Source organism: Solanum dulcamara, chromosome 6 (genome assembly GCF_947179165.1).
Source record: "Solanum dulcamara chromosome 6, daSolDulc1.2, whole genome shotgun sequence".
Lineage (NCBI taxonomy): Eukaryota > Viridiplantae > Streptophyta > Magnoliopsida > Solanales > Solanaceae > Solanum > Solanum dulcamara.
Window position 1 is genome coordinate 67,150,097 of NC_077242.1, and position 21,333 is coordinate 67,171,429.

The window sequence follows — 21,333 nt, forward strand, 5'->3', positions numbered from 1 at the left end:
AATGCCTTAATAAAAATCTTAATGTTTTATATAACATAAGCTTAGAATAAAAATGATGTTTTTCCTGAACCATAGGAACTCACCACAAGAAATCTTCAAACAAATTCGAGCAAGCCACATGGAGGAGGTCGGGGAGCGACGTCGGTTCCTATATGGTGATATCATGTAGGCAAAAGTATGCGTTACTACTTTGAATGTACTAAGTATGTGAGTATGCTATGAAATAAAGAACATACGGGAGACATGAGTAAGCAATATGCATAAGTGAATGCATGAATTAGACATCATCATATGAAACCTAAAAAAATCATTTTGTGGAAAAACGACGATAACCAACATTTAAGACATGCGAGCTATTACATGGAATCCAATAAGCCCCTACGTTGGCATGGAGAGACTACTTGCCGGGTAGAACTCCATCAACTTTAACATTCTTTAAGTTTAACTTTATTGGCTAATTGTGGATCCACTAGCCTAAATAGCCTACAAGGGCTCCTATGGTGGCACATAGTTAATGCAACATGAGACTTTACTTAAGAACTCCTTAGGTCGAGTCCCCATCTACATGTTACATTTAGTGCTAGGTCAAATCCTACGGAATAATATTTATATATCATAATAACATAAGCATTGTATAACTTTAGACATCAAATCATCATCGGTGGAATAGCTCAATAAAACCTTTGGTTTATAATATCATCATGACTACCATGCCCTATTTATCGTTATACTAATAAACCTTGATTTATAAGAAAATTAGGTCTATAATCAGTGATGGCATTGCGGGTTCCATCCTAATCGGACCTTCTCTTTTGGAAAAATGTTCACATGCATTGACAGCCTACAAGGAGGTCAAACATATCATATAACAACGTTAAACATTTCATTTGATTCAATATGAGAATTGTCCTTTCACATTGAAACCTTACTTTGGCTAAGAAGCCCTTTCATTAATCAATCATTTCATAAAGACTCCCCTTCATAAGCATTTACTTAATAACATTCATTGGAGTCAAACTTCATTTAAAACTTTACTTTATCATAGGAAACTAGGTGGGTTCATTTCAAAAAGACTTTCAAATATATTTAAAGGATACTTGTATCCATGAGAGTGATATGAATGCATACAATCAAACATCTTAAAAACAACCCACCATATGCACTTTAATACTACCTTTCAAACCTTCATATAAGAACATTGATAATGTTATACCCCGTACTTTCTCACCTTGGGACATTGTCTTAAGTCTCTTGAAAAGTGCCATGTGATCTAGATTATGTATCACATTATCAAATAACTCTAAGGAAAGGAGAATGAGATACCCCATAATCTGGAAGATTACAAATAGGGTTATAAGAATCCAGAAGGAGTGTGAGGCCAAGTAATCAATCATAGAGACTTGACTTACTCGCGTAAGCTACCAACTAGGATGTCTTACATACTCAAGCTACTTGAGTACATGCGAAGCTTACAAAGAAAGGATTACATAGGTTCTTAAAGTGAGACAGAATTATGAACCCACAAAGACGAAGTAAGTATGTGATGCACCTACTTGGACTAAGTAGGTGATGCACGACCTTGACAAATGGCAGGACGTGATAAGTACACATGGTAGCACTTGGGAGTGACACATGGAAGCAAGAGAAGGCGACACGTGGAAGTAAGAGAAGCTGACAGGTGGCAGGAGGTGATGCACCTACTTGGGGTCAAGTAGGTGACCCACCTTCTTGGGGGGGGGGGGGGTTGGACCCCCACCTGCCACGTGGCGGCCTAAGAAGGGATGCATGGATACGATGCCCAGTGAGAGATGGACACGTGTTACCCTTAGGAGGTTGACACATTTCACTTATAAGGGAGGATATATATATAAATTTGATGACTAAGTCATCTTATTCTTCATCTTATACTTCATCTTATACACTTAGAAAAATTGAAAGAGAACTTAGAGAGAAACCTAGAGGCAACCACAGATTTGGCCAAGAATAAGGTAAGCTTTACGAATTCCTTATGTGAATGAATTATCTAAGATGTTGTTCTAGTATGTGTAGGTGTTTAATAATGTAACTTCGTTATTTGGGTGCACCAAATACGGGTAACATGCAGCCACAATGTTTCAGCCATAATTAAAGAACTTTTGAGGCAAGTTTTGGAAAGGTAAGGTTCTCCCTTTTGAGTTGGAGTTAATGATGTTGGTATGGAATATATTACATGTATTACATGAAGCTGGAAATATGAAAATTTCATAAGTACACTTGACCTGAGTAACAAACTAAATTGAAGTCATTCTAGTTAAATCGAAGTTGAGTAGTGTTGTTGCGATTGTGGTGTTGTGATTAGAGAAGGTTTAATTATGTGTTGAAGGGATAGAATGTGGTGTAAAAGGAGTGTGGGTTCTTCTGGTTTCATCCACACAACCCTCTATTACGTGTGGTCAAAGATTTTACGAAATAAAGACTTTAAAACCTTATATTGGTATCATGATTTTGGGCGAGTCGTTGGGAACTTGTATTGCATCGTATTGTAGTAATTCAATGTTTTATAGCTGCTGGTTGTTATGTTTCATATGGATGCTAAGGTTTGGAGGTTAAAATGGAATTTTGGATAGGGCAAGTTATAGGAGAGATGCTGCCCGATTTCCACTAACTTCGGAACTAGTAATGAACTAGTCAAAGGAAATGGATAAGGGATTGATTCCTATGGGTAATTGGTGGTAGAATTACAATCTGGAAAGTCGAAGGTCACTAACCTTAGAATTAATTTTGTGTTAAATAAGTTAAAGGAGTAACGAAGCGATTCGGGATGCGATTAACCCATAACAGGTATGTAGATCTAGCTTCTCTTCTTTTGGCATGTCTTAGATGTAAGTGATGAATAATATGAGCATTGGGGTAATTCCATTCACAAGCCCTGAACATATTGCATAATACTTACTCACCTTTAAATGTTATGAAATGTGAGATACGCTTTGAGGATAATTCTATTTATGAGCTCCGAGTATAACTCGTGACCATTACTCACTTCTGAATGTTGAAGTTCTCAAAGTAGTTGAACAACTACCCTCGAGCCTCCTATTTAGCGAAGAGTAATTTAATGCATAAGATCTTATTCCTAAGGTCTATATGATGACAAACATCTCTAATTCCATATGTTGTTTAGCTTTGCCTCGATACACGTCTATGATTCCCGAGACTCTAGTTCATACGATCCCTAACGATGTTTAGAAGGTATTCAAGATGATTACTACTCTGGTCTTCAAGTGATGGTTCACTTGACTGTTTAATTAAGTCTATGAGGATGATTTAAGTTGCATATGGTTTTTCACTACTCTACTCGTGCACGCTGTAACCCATCTTCCTCTGAGTCCCATAGAGGGGCTGGGAACGTTATCGTGCACAACTTTACTACTCCTTCACCAAGTCCCGGGTTGGATATATATCTATATATGTATTAAGTATACAATGATAAAATGCCGTATACGATGAAGATGAAGCATATGATGATGCCGGATGTGAGGATGTTATTCACAAAGTCCCAAGCTGGATATATATATATGATGATATGATGAAAAGATAGATCGAGTCGTATGTTCCTCAGCATTATTTTAAATTATAGATTGGGCCAAATGTTCCTCGGCATATTTTTCTAGGTGATAATGGCAGCAAGTCCCATAATGGGTCGATTACGGTATGATATGTATACTACTCTTTCACCGAGTCCCTCACTAAAGGACTGGATATGATAGATAGGCATGCATGTGAAAACATAATGATGTATTTGTAATATATGAGATGATGTTGTATAAGATGGTCTGATGTCGTATATGATGATGTGATAAAACCGAGCCCCATAGTGGGCCGAGTACGGTATAGGAGGATGATGTACATGCCCTCATTTCGTAAGGTGTGTAGGCATATTAATTATTAACTGTTATACTTATTTCCTGCATCCCTATTTTATTTGTTGTCTCAGTTATGATATTTTATGTTTTATATACTCGGTAAATGTATCGTACTGACCCCCTTTCTTCGGGGTGGATGTGTTTCATGCCCGCAGGTACAGATGTTCATTTCAGAGATCCGCCAGCTTAGGATTTCCACTTAGGTATGTTGGAAGTGTTCCACTATTCAGGAGCCTAACCTTTGGGTACTGGTCTTCCTATGTATATATTTGTTTGTCTAGGGGTAGGACGGGGGCCCTATCCCGCCTTATGTTACCGTTACTATTCTTAGAGGTCTGTATACATATGTATGTGGGTTGTTTATAAGTTTTTATAGTTATGCCTATACGACGTGATGTAAACGTTATTATGTTGTGGAAGCCTAATCGGCTTGCGTGCCATTTCATGATATGATGTAAATGAAAGAGGCTACATGTATATATTAATTTTTATCACCCACTAGGGGTTCTTATGTTGTCACGACCCAAGCCTAGGGCCTAGACATGACATGGCGAATGAGGAACCCGAAAGTTCCTCAAACAAGCATCTTAGCATTCTTTTAGCCTTTCATAGATAATGATGATAAATAGACAAGCGGAAACAATAATAATAAATCTTCAACTTACATATGTCCAACAATACCTCTAACTATTAGATTTAATGGGGATAAGACAAGTTCCTAGATCACCCTCAATCATAATAGAAGAAATGCCATAATAAAATATCTTAACATATCATAAGCTAGAAAGATAAAGGAGTATTGTTCCCGAAACATGGGAACTCACCAAAAGTAGTCTTCAATGGAATATCAACTAGCCATGTGGAGGAGAGCGAAGAGGAGCACCGATCCCTACATGGTGATATCATGTAGGCAAAAGAGTATGCGTTAGTACTTTGAATGTACTAAGTATGTAAGGATGCATGAACATTGAGGAAATATTATAACATTTATGTAATATGGAACATAATGTAATACATGCATAATAAATCATATGAATATCTTTTAAAATATTCATTTTGTGGGAAAATAACTATAACCGACATTTAAGACCATGCAAGCTATTACATGGAATCCAACATAACTCCCTACGTTGGCCGGGGAGACTACTTGCCAGGTAGAACTCCGTCAACTTCATTCATTTCTTTAACTTTAAATTTAAGGGCTATTTATGGATCCATTAGCCTAAGCCTACAAGGGCTCCTATGTTGGCACATAGTTAATGAGACAAGGGGTTGCTACTAGGATTCCCTTACCGAATCCCACCTCAATGCCTCATTCGGTGCTAAGTCAATCCCACAGAATAGTTTAATACTTCAAAATATTCATAGCATATAACTTGAGAATTCAAACATCATGTTTGGTAGAATAGCTCATTAAAACATTTGATAATTCAAATATGCAAGAATTGTCCTTATTGCATAAAGAATCCATCATTCATATCATTTCATCATTCTTTCATTTCATAAGACTCCCTTTTTGATCATAGATATTGCTTTCATAAATATTTATTTGGAGTCAAAGCTTTCAAGTCAAACTTTATTAAAAACATAGTAAAACTAGGTGGGTTCAAATCACTTCAACTTCAAATATGTATGTAAATAAATATTCATAAATACTTTGAAATCCAATAATTAAAAATCATGCTTTAAACAACCCACCATGAATTTCAAGAGCCTTTAAATAGATAAATAGAGGAATTACTTGTAAACCATCAATTCATATATATGAAATTATGTTGCATCAAAATAGAGCAATAATCATTAGTTTAACCATGATTCATACTATTAAGTAAAAATAAGAATTTACCATAAAAAAATATTACTTGAAATCAAGATATTTAATTGAAAGAGTTTTTGGACTACGTGGGTGGAAGAACCCATGGATAAACACCCACATAACTTAGAGTAGAGCTTAAAGAAAATAAATATAATTTATCATATAATCAAAATAATTTAGACATGAGAGTGGAAGGAATACTCTCATTAAAGCCTTACATACCTGGAGACCGAAGCTTTAGTTGGTACCGAAAGACTTAATGAACACTCTTGAGTCCTAGCTTCTCTCCTCGCCGGAACGTTTTGTGTACTACACGGAGTATATGAATCACCGGAATAGTATTTCTTCACTACTAAGAACTAAAACTATATTTGAGAATGTGTAAAGAAGTGTATAGAGAGAAGATTTGCTTGAGAAAGCTTGATGAATAAAATGAGGAAATAAGGTGGGTATTTATAGGTGGGAAAGAGGGACCTAACAATAAATAAAATAATTATAAAGAAAAATCTAAAAATTTAGTGGAATATATTGATGTCATGGATAATGTTAAATAGAAGACAATTTATGTCATGAGTGATGTCAAATGTATATAGATCTTTCTATGGTAGGTGAAATGAGTTATCTTTGACAGAATACTCTTTTTGGGAGCTGCGTTTGAATAAGATAAATTCCTTATTAGGATTTGGTGTCTTCATAAGAATTGTAGATACGGAAGTCTAGTTTCATATCGTTCAAGAATCAACCAATTTAGATAAACCTACAGTGAGATATGATATTTCTTCTATAAACACTCATTTCCGTCACAACATCCTACCTTACAAAAATTAATTTATTTGACCTACTTAACCTCTGAATATTAAAATATGGTCTTCATAAACGTTGTAGGTAATGATCATGTGGTTACTCAGAAATTTTAATCACTCAATTTGGATATCCCTATGAAAATATATGCCCAAAATACAAAGACTGTATCATATTTAGGTGAAAATTGAAACATCGTACAACGTTTTTAGGGGATGTTACATATGTATAATTTTTATAACTGATAGTTATGTATACGGGGCCCAGGTCAGACCCCAATTGTGGCCTACAGGGTTGGGTGATGAAAGAAGTTGTATCAGAGCAGTTCGTCCTTGGAGTGTCTACAGACCGTGTCTAGTAGAGTCTTGTTTATTAGTGTGTTGTGCACCACATCTAAAAGCAGGAGGCTATAGGACATTTAGGATGTTACTTTTTTTCATATCTAAGATCGTGCGATAGAGCCGAGTCATAGGGAATAAAATTCCTTATACTAACTTGTGATTTCAGTAGAAGGATATAATGGATGGAAGAAGGTGACTGACAATATTGGAAGTTAAAAAGCACGCCGGTAAGCAAAAGCATGAAAGATATATGTTAGGTGAGGTGTTGAAGTAAGATTGACATGTAAAGTTAAAATTAGAAAGGAAAAGTAGATAGGGCAGTGTAACAGGTGTAGTTTGAATTGGACATACGAGGTAAGTCCATCATTTTATTTTGTTATTGATATTGGGTACCCTGTGTGGCTGCGATATGATATGATATAAATATATGTGTTGGCCCTGTGAGGCATTGCTGGCATTTTCTGCATGCATGTTTGAGATAATAAGAAATATAGAGGAAACTTTGCCCAAATTTTCCTAGAAATAAAAGGAGAATAAGATATAGGGTTGTAGTATGCCTTGTCCATAATAAGAATGAGATTTGACTAAACTACGAGTATGGCTGACCTTAACAAATAAGTTAATTACTGAAGTAATGGTAATAGTAATGAGGAGGTTAATATTGGCATGGAAAAAGAATTTGGAAAAGACTGATGAGACTAAGGGATGATTTAGACAAAGGTTAAGTGTGTTTACCTCACCGAGTGTAATTAACCCATAGTAAGAATCGTGAAAAAGGTTAAGCAGTGTTATACTATGAGATTGAATGTGAACAGGATATCATGTGAATGGAATGAAGATCGTTATGAGAATGAGTAAAGCCTAGTAAGGAAGTAACTAAAGGATATGATTTGGTTTCTAGAAAACAGAAAAGCAAATAGAGAATGAATAAGAAAGACTTACACAGATTTATAGGAAAGGTTTTGAATAAAAGGTAAAGTGTTAATGAAACTAAAGGTGAGCAACAAGACAGGATGAATGCCAGAAATGACTAGTATGCTAAGAACAAATAGAGGTAAACAGGAGATGTTTTGAAAATGAGAAATGAAAGGACTACTGAAGAAAACACTCAAGTTAGACGTAATTACTTAAGTGTGAGTATCATACACAAAGGGAAATAGACATCTACGAACTAAAGGTATAGTACGATGAAAAGGTAATAAAACAAGACCGCTATTAAAACAAAGTTTCTATGATTCTGAGTAAGATTAGAAGATAGCATCGAGTACACGACAAGGATGAAAGCTCATGAGGCATAAAGAAGTATTGTGTATATGTGACTCCACCTTGGAGAATAGTGAGATACTTCAAGGATAGGGGATGTAGAATTGCAGAACAACGGGTGCATTGTGAATTCACTAGAAGAACAAGTGGTATCCACTAGAATAAGGATAGTATTATGACAAAGCTTCAAACATGGATCATCAAAGTACAAGTGCTCCTGAGTGGAGAATTTGAAAGGATTATGAGCATGAGCTAATTACTATTGGGATGAATGGAATGGGGGTTTGAATGCACTTCTACATTAAGGATACTAGTCGAGTACCAGTGTTCAGACTGGATTTAGTACTGTATATCGAGGATTCTAAGCACCTCATGATTGTATTAAGGTTTCGTACATGGGTACACCCTAAAGGGGGGAAGTAGATAAGAGAAATACAAGCGTGAGATGAAACCAACTGATACTACAACATGGTAATGCGAACACTCAAACTTGAAGTGAGATCCCATGCTGAAATAAGCTAGCAAGATCTAAAAGCCAACAATAGATGGATAAAAGCCAAGATTATATTTGAGACAGTGCAGAGGATTATTGGGAAGGACCTTGAATAGTATGATGTCAAAGGATGGGCACATACAAAAAGGGATGGATACGACAAAGGAATAATAACGAGTAACTTAAAGATATTGTAAAGGATAAAAAAGCTATACTTGACTAAATGTCAAGATATTGGCAACTGAGTTACTAGCTACTGATATTGTGATGTACAAGGAGCAAAAGAGGAAGGATAAGAAATCTATCCTATGATAGAATATGAGAGAACTTTAAGGGTACGCAAAGATAGCAAAACAAGTGTGACCCAAAAGAGACTGCAAGTACGTGTTAGTACAATGACACATGTAGAGTAGAGTAAGCCAAGAGAAGGAAAGACTATGTCTCAAATTGAACACACTTTGTACAGATTGTATGAAAATAGTTATGCAACCTACTAATGTTGGTATGCTAACGGTGAGATCAAGTGGTTACTTGATAAAAACAATAAGAACTCAGTAATAGCAATGTGATTGCAATATTTTGGGTACATCAAAGAAAAGTATAAGATAGTTGGAGGCAAAACTATTGAGATATGGTTAGTATTGATGGCAAAAGCCATAGTGAGCCCTGACACCAATCGAGTGGGGTAAGAGACAATGTAGGGTATCCATAAAGACTAGTATAGAGATGCTAAGGCATCTTCGAAACTGACTAAGCACCTACACATGCTCATGTAAGGATTGCAATATGACGCAGGGTAAGAGAACTAGAAAAACAATCTTAATAAAGGCACAGTGGAACATACCTAGAGTATTATAAGTTGGCGTATGAGATATTGTGAAATAACTTAAACAAGATCGAGCATCAGAAACCTAATAACCTTTTACAGGAGGTGGAAATCCCGACTTGGAAATAAAAAGTAGTTAATATGGGTTGTAGTACAGGCTGGCCTCGCATTCTATGGAAGTATGAGTTCATATGGGTTATGGTAGATAGGCTAACAGAATCTAGCCATTTCTTCCAGTTATGAAGACATTTTCTACTGAGGGTTAGGCGAGATAATACATTAAGGAAATAGTAAGATTTCACGAAGTTCCTACATCTGTTATCTTAGACAAGGAAGTTCAATTTACGACTAACTTCTGGAGATCATTCAAGAAGGGATTGGGAACATAGGTGAATCTTGGTACAACATTTCACCCCCAGACTAATGGACAGGCCGAGTGTACTACCTAGATGCTAGAAGGTATATTGAGGGCCTACATTACTAACTATAGGAGTAGCTGGGATGTCTATTTTCCACTTACTGAATTTACGTATAATGATAGCTATCATTCTAGTATCTAGATGGCACCATATAAGGCTATGTAGGGTAGGAAATATAGGTCACATATTGGTTGGGTTGATATTGGTGAAGCACGATTTATAGGCCTAGACATACCTTAGCAGACTTTGGAGTCGACAAAAGTCATACGCAGATAATCAACGTCGACATTTAAGGTTTAAAGTTGAGGATTGGGTATTCTTGAAAGCATCACTGATGAAAGGTGTGAAGAAATTTGACAAGGAAGGGAAACTTGGCTCGAGATATGTTGGTCTTTACCATATCATTTGTAGGATAGGTAGATCTTCCTATAAGTTGGACCTACCATCCGATTTGAAATCAATACATCCAATGTTTTGCGGGTCAATGCTCTGCAAATATAGAAATGACCCTTCCAGAGTATTTCCCATGGATGAGGTCCACGTAAAAGAGGAGTTATCCTACAAGGAGAAACCTATCATCATCTTGGGTCGGCAAATTAGAAGGTTGCAAACTAAGGACGTGGCTTCCGTCAAAGTATTATGGCGAAACAAGAATCACGAACGGAAGACCTGGGAAGCTGAAGAGAAGATGAAATATAAATGTTCACACCTATTCCTTATGTTTACAGGTGATCCCGACTTCTGGAACTCTTATATTCATTGCTCAATAAAAGTATATGTTATTGCAATAGAAAAAATTCTCCCTATAGTCTGTATAAGATCTTGAGGAAGGGTTTTATTTAACATTCAATAACGAATGTTCTAAAGGGGGAATGATGTTATACCGCATACTTTCGCACCTTGGGACATTATCTTAAGTCTCTTGAAAAGTGCCATATGATCTAGATTATCTACCACGTTATCAAAATAACTCTAAGGAAAGGAAAGTGAAATACCCCATAATAGGGAAGATTGGAAATAGGGTTATAAGAATCCAGAAGGAGTTGGAGGCCAAGGACTCGAATTACTCGCGTAAGCTACCAACTTGGATGTCTTACATACTTAAGCTACTTGAATACATGTCGAACTTACGTAGCAAGGATTACATATGCTCTTAAAGTAAGACGGGATTACAAACTCATGAATATGAAGTAAGTAGGTGATGCACCTACTTGGACTAAGTAGGTTATGCACCTACTTTACATATGGCAGCACGTGATAAGTACATATGGCAGCACATGAGAGTGACACATGGCAGCAAGAGAAGGTGACACATGGCATCAAGGGAAGCTGACACGTGGCAGCAGGTGATGCACCTGCTTAGGGTCAAGTAGGAAACCCACCTTCTTGGGGGAAGGGGTAGACCCCAACTTTCATATGGCGGCCTAAGAAGGGATGCACAGATACGATGGCCCAGTGAGAGTAGGACACATATTACCGTTAGGGGACTGACACATTTCACTTCTAAGGTAGGATATATATATATATATATATATATATATATATATATATATATATACATTTGATGACTAAGTTATCTGATTATTCAGGTTATACTTCATCTTATACACTTAGAAAAATTGAAAAGAACTTACAGAAAAAGCTAGAGGCAGCCACGGATTTGGCCAAGAACAAGGTAAGCTTTCCAAATTCGTTCTGTTAATTACTTATATAAGGTGTTGTTATATCATGTTGAGGTGTTTAATAGTGTAACTTATTTATTTGGGGGCATCAAGAACGGCTAACAAGAATCCACAATGTTTCAGCCACAATTAAAGAACTTCCAAGACAAGTTTTGGCGAGTTTTGGAAAAGTAAGGTTCTCCCTTTTGAGTTGGAGTTAATAATGTTGTTATGGAGTATATTACATGTATTAAATGAATCTAGAAGAAGGAAAATTTTATAAGTACACTTGACGTGAGTAATAAACTAAATTGAAGTCGTTCTAGTTAAATCGAAGTCGAGTAGTGTTGTTGCGATTATGGTGTTGTGATTAGAGACGGTTTAATTATGTGTTGAAGGGATGGAACATGGTGTAAAAGGGGTGTGTGTGCTTGTGGTTTCATCCACACAACCCTCCGTTACGTGTGTTCAAAGGTTTTACGAAATAAAAACTAAAAAACCTTATTTTGGTATCATGATTTTGGGCGAGTAGTTGGGAACTTGTATTGCATCGTATTGAAGAAATTCAAAGTTGTATACCTGATGGTTGTTATTTTTAATATGGATGCTAATTTTTGGAGGTTAAAATGGAAGTTTGGATAGGGAAAGTTATAGGAGATATGCTGCCCGATTTCTGCTAACTTCGGAACTAGTAATGAACTAGTCGAAGGAAATAGATAAGGGATTGATTCCTATGGGTAATTGGTGGTAGAATTACAAGATGTAAAGTTGAAGGTCACTAACTTTAGAATTACTTTAATGTTAAGTAGGTTAAAGGAGTAACGAAATGAGTTGGGATGCGATTAACCCATAACAGGTATGTAGAGATATCCTTCTCTTTCTTTGGCATGTCTTAGATAGAAGTGATGAATAATATGAGCATTGGGATAATTTCATTCACTAGTCCTGAACATGATGCATGATCCTTACTCAACTTTAAATGTTATGAAATGTGAGATTCGCTTTGAGGATAATTCCATTTATGAGCTTCGAGTATAACTCGTGACCATTACTCACTTTTGAATGTTGAAGTTCTCAAAGTAGTTGAACTACTAACCTCGAGTATTCTATATGAAGAGGAGTAATTGAATGCATAATCTCCTATTCCTAAGGTCTCTATGATGATAAACGTCTCTAATTCCATATGTTGTTTAGCTTTGGCTCGATACACGTCTAAGATTCGCTAACGATGTTTAGAAGGTATTTAAGACGATTACTACTCTGGTCTTCAAGTGACGGTTCACTTGACTGTTTCATTGAGTCTTGAAGGATGATTTAAGCTCCATATAGTTTCTCACTACTCTACTCATGCATGATGTAACCTATCTTCCTCCGAGTCCCATAGAGGGCTGGGAATGTTATCGTGCATAGTTTTACTACTCCTTCACCAAATCCCGGGCTGGATATATATATATGTATGAAGTATACGATGATAAAATGTCGTATATGATGAATATGAAGCATACAATGACGTCGTATGTGATGATGTTATTCACCGAGTCTCAGGTGGATATATATATACGATGATTTGATGAAAAAATGGATCGAGCTGTACATTCCTCGACATTGTTTTGAATTATGGATCGGGACGAACGTTTCTCATCATGCTTTACTATGTGATAATGGCACCGAGTACTAAAATGGGCCGGGTACGGCAATGATATGTATACTACTTTTTCACCGAGTCCCTTACTAAAGGGTCGGACACGATAGATAGGCATGCATGTGAAAACATAATCATGTATTTGTAACATATGAGATGATGTTGTATACGATGGTATGATTCCATATATGATGATGTGATAACACTGAGCCCCACAGTGGGCCGAGTATGGTATATGAGGATGATAAAAACATACCTTCATTTCATAAGGTTCAGGCATAGTAATTGTTAACTTTTATACTTTTTTTCCTGCATCCCTATTTCAGTTGTTGTCTCAGTTATGATGTTTTATGTTTTATATACTCAGTATATGTATCGTACTGACCCCCTTTCTTTGGGAGGGATGCGTTTCATGCCCGCAGATACAGATGTTCATTTCAGAGATCCGCCAGCTTAGGATTTCCTCTTAGGTATGTTGGAAGTGATCCACTGTTCTAGAGCCTAGCTTTTGGGTAGTGGTCCTCCTATGTATATATTTGTTTGTCCAGGGGTACGACGGAGGCCCTATCCCTCCTTATGTTATCGTTACTATTCTTAGAGGTCTGTGTACATATGTATGTGGGTTGTTTATAAGTTGTTGCAGTTATGCCTATACAACGTGATGTAAACGTTATTATGTTGTGGTAGCCTTGTCGGCTTGCGTGCCATTTCATGATATGATATAAATGAAAGAGGCTACATGTATATATTAACTGTTATCACCCACTAGGGGTTCTTATTTATAGTTCTTATAACTGATAGTTATGTATACGGGGGCCCTATTTGGACCCCAGTCGCGGCCTACGGGGTTGGGTCATGACAGATAATCCATCCATTTTATGTAAATAAGAATCAACATAAGTCAATATAAGTAAATAAACTTGAAATGTTCAAGAATCTATGCATTTGAAATCGTAGTATGAAAATCCATAAAAACTCATCACTTGAAAGTAAGAGTCAATATACATATAAATCAATAGGAGTAAATAAACTTAAAATACACCATAATCTATGCATTTGGAACTATCATGTCAAATCCCGTAAGATTTCATCATTTAAAATTGATATACTAAGTTGAGAAAATATTTGGTCTACATGGGTGGAAGAACCCATTAATGAAAACACACATATCTTATATAGAAGCTTTTAATAAAGTTTGATTCTTGGTCTTCCATGAGGAGCCTATAATCCTTTCTGGTTGACAAAAAATGAAATCTGGAAATATTGTCCAAGTTCGCTGCAGGTTCGCGACGCGGACTTGTCACGGACCTCTCTGGTCAACCAAGCATAACTTTTGACTCCGAACTCAAAAAAATGCAATCTTATTGGCATTGGAAAGAAGACCGAAAGACATTTAATTTCATAGGTAGGTCGCCCAATTCATTATATTCTAGGAGATATTGTTATTTGAAGTTGACCCTTACACAAAATTATTCGAAAACTTAGCTCATAAAAATTCTTTAGAATCAGCTTGGTGTTAGAGATCCGTTATGACCTTAAAACACATCTAATACTCTTAAAATACTTCGGAATTGATCCTAACTCATATATATACAACTAAATATCACCGAGTTTGATCCTATACGCCTAAAAAGAATGGTTTGAATCTTGGCATAGAAATTTTTGAGATGTTACAATATCTTCCCCTTAGGAACAGTCATCCTAGAATGAGAATCACTAACATAAAAAGGACATGGCACGAGGACTAGCAACCCAACATATATACAATGACACTTGAAATGCATCAAACATGCAATCTCTATACTTTAGCATAAATCATAACTTTAAAATTCAACTTCATGAATATGCATGCACATGAGGACTTAGGAAATGTCACGACTCGAGCCTAGGGCCTAGACGTGACACGACGAATGAGACATCTGGAGGTGATTCACCCAAGCCTCTTAGCATTCGTTAAGCATTTCATTGGTAATGATATACGATAACAAGCGGAAAGTAAATAAATAAAAAGGGAATCGGGACTAAGGAAAATATAATGGAACAATAGTACTTAACAAATTTAAAACATTTTCCATTTATTTCCCAACATACCTCTACTAATAGACTTAGCGAGCCCTAAGACATGTCCCTATCTCACCCTCAAAATAAGTGTCAAGAAATGTTTTCATAAAAGTTTTAATGTTTTACAAAACATGAGCTTAGAATATAAAGGTGGTTATTCCTGGAACATGGGAACTCACCACAAGCAATCTTCAAACTAATTCGAGCTAGGCACGTGGAGGAGGTCGAGGAGCGACATCGGCTCCTACATGGTGATATCATGTAGGAAAAAGTATGTGTTAGTACTTTGAATGTACTAAGTATGTGAGTATGCTACGAAATTAAGAACATAAGAGGAACATGAACAAGCAATGTGCATAATGAGTGCATACATTAAACATCATCATAAGAAACCTTAAAACATTCATTTTGTGGGGAAGTGACCTTAACTGACATTTAAGACCATGGGAGCTATTACATGGAATCCAACATAACCCCCTACGTTGTCACGGGGAGTCTACTTCCCCGGTAGGACTCTGTCAACTTTAACATTCTTTAACTTTAACTTTATTGGCTAATTATTGATCCACTAGCCTAAATAGCCTACAAGGGCTCCTATATTGTCGTATAGTTAATGCAATATGAGACTTTACTTAAGGACCCCTTAGGTTGATTCTCGGTGCTAGGTCAATCCCACGGAATAACATTTAAATATCATAATAACATAAGCACTGTATAACTTTTGACATCAAATCATCATCGGTGGAATAGTTCATTAAAATATTTCATTTGTTACAAATATGTGAGAATTGTACTTTCACATTGAATCCTTTCTTTGGCTAAAAGCCCTTTCATCATCATTCAATCATTTCACAAGACTCCCTTAAATATAGGCATTTTCTCATAAACTTTCAATTCAACTTCATGAATACATAGGAAGACTAGGTGGGTTCAATTCATAACGACGTTCAAATACATTTAAAGAATACTTGTATGCATGAGAGTGATATAAATGCATCGAATCAAACATCTTAAAAAAAACCACCATATAAATTTTAAAACTACCTTTCAAGACTTCATATAGGATCACTAACAAAAAATTTTATTTCATAAATGAGAGTCAATATATCAATTTAAACACAAAAAGCTTAAAATATACCATAATATACGCATTTTGAATCATCATGGAAAATCCCATAAGAATTCACCATTTGAAATTTGAAACATCAAGTTGAGAAAATATTTGGGCTCCATGGGTGGAAGAACCCATGGATGAAAACCAACATACCTTAGAGCGAAACTTTATGAAAACTTGATTCTTGGTCTTCAATGAGGAGCCTTGAATCGTTTGAGTTTGATAGAAAAATTGCAGGGGATGATTTGAGAGAGAGGAGGATGAAGATTAGGGTTCTTTGGAGGTGAAAGACTGAAAATAAATGAGCCAAAACGCGTCCAAGTTCGTATATATGGATATTAGGTAATTTTTCCAAAATGCCCCTACAAAATCTAGAAAACTGGAAAAGTCTGTGATAGGTTTGCGACATGGACGTGTCGCGCACCTTTCTATTCGATAAAAAATGAAATCTGGAAAAATTGTCAAAGTTCGCTTCGGGTCCGCGACGCGGAATCTTCGCGGACCTCTCTAGTCAACCAAGCATAACTTTTGACTACGGACTCAGAAAAATAAAATCTTGGTGGCGTTGGAAATAAGACTCAAAGAAATTTAATTTGATAGGTTATGGGCCGCCCAATTATTTATATTCTAGGAGATATGGTCGTTTGAAGTTTACCCTTATACGAACTCATTCGAAAACTTAGCCTATAAATTTTTTTTGGAATCGGCTTGATGGTAGAGATCCCTTATGACCCTAAAACACATCTAATACTCTTAAAATACTTAGGAATTAATCCTAACTCATATATATATAACTAAAAGTCACCAAGTTTGATCCTATACGCCTAAAAAGAATGGTTCGAATCTTGGCATAGAAATTTTTGAGATGTTACATTAAACCTAGAGCAGCAGTAATTCCAAGTTTCCACCTTTCAATGCACAACAATGAAGTTAAAAATAGGATGATTGCTGAGGAAATAAAAGCAATTCGATTAATTACTGTAATCAAAACCCCATATCTACCAGATGGAAGATTCGATCTTGAGGCTTATGACACCTTAGTAAATTTGCAAATCGAAAATGGCTTCGAGGGTATGATTGTTGGTAGAAGTGAAGGTGAAGGTCAATTGATGACTTGGGATGAACACATCATGCTCATTGGTCACACAATCAATTATTTTGGTGGATCAATCAAAGTCATTGGAAAAACAGAAAACAATTCCACGAGTGGAGCAATCCATGCGACAGAACAATGATTTGTTGTAGGATTTGGATTAGAAAGTGTTTTGAATTAAGTTGAAGAGAGAAGGTGAAGTATACAGAGAAAATAAACTAAAAGCATACGAAAAGGGTAAAACATTTAGGCGTGGGTTTTCACCCAAGATTACCGCGATTTGATTTGATCCTATTAATGCGTTGTCTGATTGTATTTATCTCTCTCCACATAATTATCTCTTATTAATTGTGATCTAAATAAAAAAAATTATAAAGAATTTAATTTAAACTAATTTTAAATAAATAGAGATATGTTAAGATCTGAAAATAAAATGTTATAAGTTGAACATACATAAAACTACATTTAAACCTTTAAATATTGACTCTTAAATACATGTATGGTGTAAATTATTAGGAATATTTGCATACAATATTCAAAATTAATCTTGAGTCAGTCTAAAGAGGCCTTTGAGTGACAAAAATTGATCAACAAAAGAGCATGTTCATGTTTTTTTTTTACTTTTTTGAACAAGGAGTTTCTTCCAAAAAAAATAAATAATTAATGTGTTGTTAGATTCTGCAATTAAATTCTTGTTTGATATCTGAAAAGCTCGATTCTTTTGTATAACATGTATATGGTGACATCATAAATAGGCACTTAGTCGAATGACAGAAGCTAAATGAATATTTTCTCAAAATTTCATCATATATTTAAACATTTTTACGTTGTTAAAATAACATATATTTACACAAATGGATTGTGACCTCAGAAAAACAATTTGTGGAGATACAGAATTGATCAATTAGTAGAAGACTTTATGATTCAAATGGCTCTTTGATCAATTCAAATTCTTTTCAATTAAGAAATGCTAATTGTGCTGGACTAATTCTTTGTACTTGATGTGTCCTTTAAATTATCCATCATATAATTAATGAAGCAAACATCCAACGTAATCATTGAACAAATCAAATGGAATTAAGTTGACAACATGAGTTTCCAACAATATAAATACCACCATTTCAATTCTTTGTTTCCTCAGCAAGATATACACGAAAAATAACAGCTATGGCAAAGCATACTATTTTTCTCGCCCTTCTCTTCTGCATCTTCCTTGTTGCTGCAACTGGTGAATCAAGAATAAATGACATGATTTATTTAAGATTACGAATTTTTAAAAAAAATATTTTTATTAAATTTTGTGACTAGTAAAACATGTCCAATAAAATGAAAAGGAGGCGGTGTTAATAGGAAATTTTTACAATATTTATTTTCTCATTCTTGCAGAAATACAAATGGCAGAAGGCAAATATTGTTGGAAAAAAAGTGACAAGTGGAATGGGCCTTGTCAATACTCTTACAAATGTAGTCATCATTGCAAGCACTACTATGGAGCTAAATATGGTATCTGTAAGAAGTACAAACCATGGGGTCACAAATATTACTGGGCAAAATATGCTTGCTACTGCTACTCACCTTGCCACTACTAAAAACCTTCAAGTGTCTCATGGCTTGGCTTCGACAATGCAGATAAATAAAAAGATACCTATTTTATATGTGTAACAACGTAATAAGGCTGATTTATGAGTGTAATCAGTTTGGGCAAGCTTTGCGTGATGACGAATTATATTGTATGCCTTTCTATTATTAATTGATGTGAACTATGATATTTTTCTATATAAGTATATTTTGCATGTGTAAATTTCACGATCCAATTTCTCAGGTCATGATGACGCCTACTATGACCCTCTGGTAGGCAAGCCGACTCATATCCCGGAACTGTGAGTAACGGGATATCAATGTAGAAGACCAACAATATAAGCTAAAACAATAATGAAATAACGAGAACACAAATGAACAGCGAAGGAAAATTAAAATATATACAACTCAAAAGATCCCTCTCAGAATCAGGATGTCATATTTATAGAGCTACTACAAAATTAGTACAAGTCCTAAAAGTGGAGCACGAAAATGGTGTTTCGAAGAGCAAAAGACAGACAATAAATTCACTATAAACGTGAAAATAAATACGTACAAATTAGAAGTGCTCATAGGACTTCAACCAAGGAGAAATTTTCTATGAAAACTTATTACCATAAGAATTAAAAGACATTTTGACCACAAACGATACCAAACAGTTCACATCTCACAAAATAATATACCTGCTACAATTTTCTTTTCAAACTTCGGAGATAAATGAAAATGTTGATGTCCAAATAGTCAGGGTTTATCCAAATGAATACATATCTTAACTTGAATAAATTGCATAACTTTAGGTCCATTTTGGTTAGTGAGATCTTCTTGGGAGTATTGTTTAGCCATTGGGCACTGCTAGAATATATGAAAATATATTGTAACAGATTGTATATATTTAGTTCGTAATATAGAGATATTTAGTTTATTTAGTTTCTAACATAGAGATATATAGTTTCCTTAATTATAGCCTAATTATACTCTTGTATTTGTGTATATAAACTATTGAGGTTAATGAAATAAATCAAGGGATTAATCTCTTTCATGATATCAGATTTCTAGGGCACGATCCGACCTTCTTCTTTTTCTCGGATTCCTGCTACCGCCGCGCCCTCCTCTCCCTCTTCCTCTCTTCTCAATCATCAGTCTAACTCCAAATTTTGCGTTCATCCTTCTCTTGATGTATCCAACATCAAGAACCATGTTTCCTTCACTCTTAAAATGGAGAACGTACAATATTCCACATGGAGGAACTCTTTAAGATTCATGCAAGATCCCATTGGGTGATTGATCATATTATTCATCCGACAACGAGCACGGAGAAACGACCTCAACAAGGGAGGACAAAGAACTGTGGTCCACCCTAGATGCCACCATTCTCCAATGGATCTACGCTACTATCTCTCATGATCTTTTGCATACAATTCTTGAACCCGACACCACGACGATGGAGGCTTGGAATCACTTGCATGACATATTCCAAGATAACAAAGACTCTCGTGCTGTCACCTTTGAGTATGACTTCACTCATGTCGACATAGAAGATTTTTCGAATGTCTATGCCTATTGTCAACATATCAAATCTCTGGCGGATCAACTCAAGAATGTCGTCTCCCCGATTGCTAAAGATCGACTAGTTCTTCAACTGGTCTCTGGACTTACAGAGCCCTACCAAGGTGTGGCCACTCTTATTCACCAACGTGACTCATTGACTCAATTTTATCAAGCCCGTCCGATGCTCACTCCCGAGGAGGCTGGCCGTGCCAAGAAAGTGACCCAAATCTCTTCCGCTACCTTATTTACTCACTCATCCGAGGGTCTTCCTGATGTTCCTAATAATTTTTCTTCCAACCGCAATTCTAATGGTGGGAAGAAAAACCACAATCGAAGCAATAATGGGAAAAAATATCGTGGCAACAATGGTGATCGTGGAGGTGGTAAAGGAGCTACTATAAATGGAAGTAATGCAAGCCGTGGTGGTCAATTGGGAGGTGGCAATAACCGCGACACTGGGCATCAGTCAGCGAGGCAAAGCCCTCCACCCTCTTCTCCATGGGATGGCGGGCAGTAGTGGTTATGGATGGCATCATGGGGTCCTTGGTCTATACCACCGTGTCCATATCCTTCAACTTATTGGTCCCGACCCAATTATGGATTGCAGAGCCACTACGAGTGGGTGTTCTTAGCCCCCGACCTCAGCAGGCCTATATGCTAGCCCCTACTCCTACCAATATTTAAGCCGCCATGCATACTCTTGGGATCACTCCTCCGGATACAAATTGGTGCATGGACACTAGTGCCACTTCTCACATGAAATCCACGCAAGGTAACC

The 21,333-nt window shown here is 36.1% G+C and overlaps 2 protein-coding genes across 2 annotated transcripts; both read left to right on the top strand.

Annotated features, from left to right (window-relative positions):
• Positions 1-18,582: 18,582 nt before the first annotated feature.
• Positions 18,583-19,018, top strand: LOC129891114 (defensin D1-like). The gene is made up of 2 exons (XM_055966371.1): positions 18,583-18,657; positions 18,816-19,018. The coding sequence occupies exons 1-2, from the start codon at positions 18,597-18,599 to the stop codon at positions 19,016-19,018; spliced, it is 264 nt and encodes an 87-aa protein (XP_055822346.1). The 5' UTR covers positions 18,583-18,596.
• A 1,430-nt stretch (positions 19,019-20,448) lies between these two features.
• On the top strand, positions 20,449-21,072 carry LOC129892922 (uncharacterized). The gene has a single exon (XM_055968436.1). The coding sequence runs from the start codon at positions 20,449-20,451 to the stop codon at positions 21,070-21,072; it is 624 nt and encodes a 207-aa protein (XP_055824411.1).
• Positions 21,073-21,333: the final 261 nt, after the last annotated feature.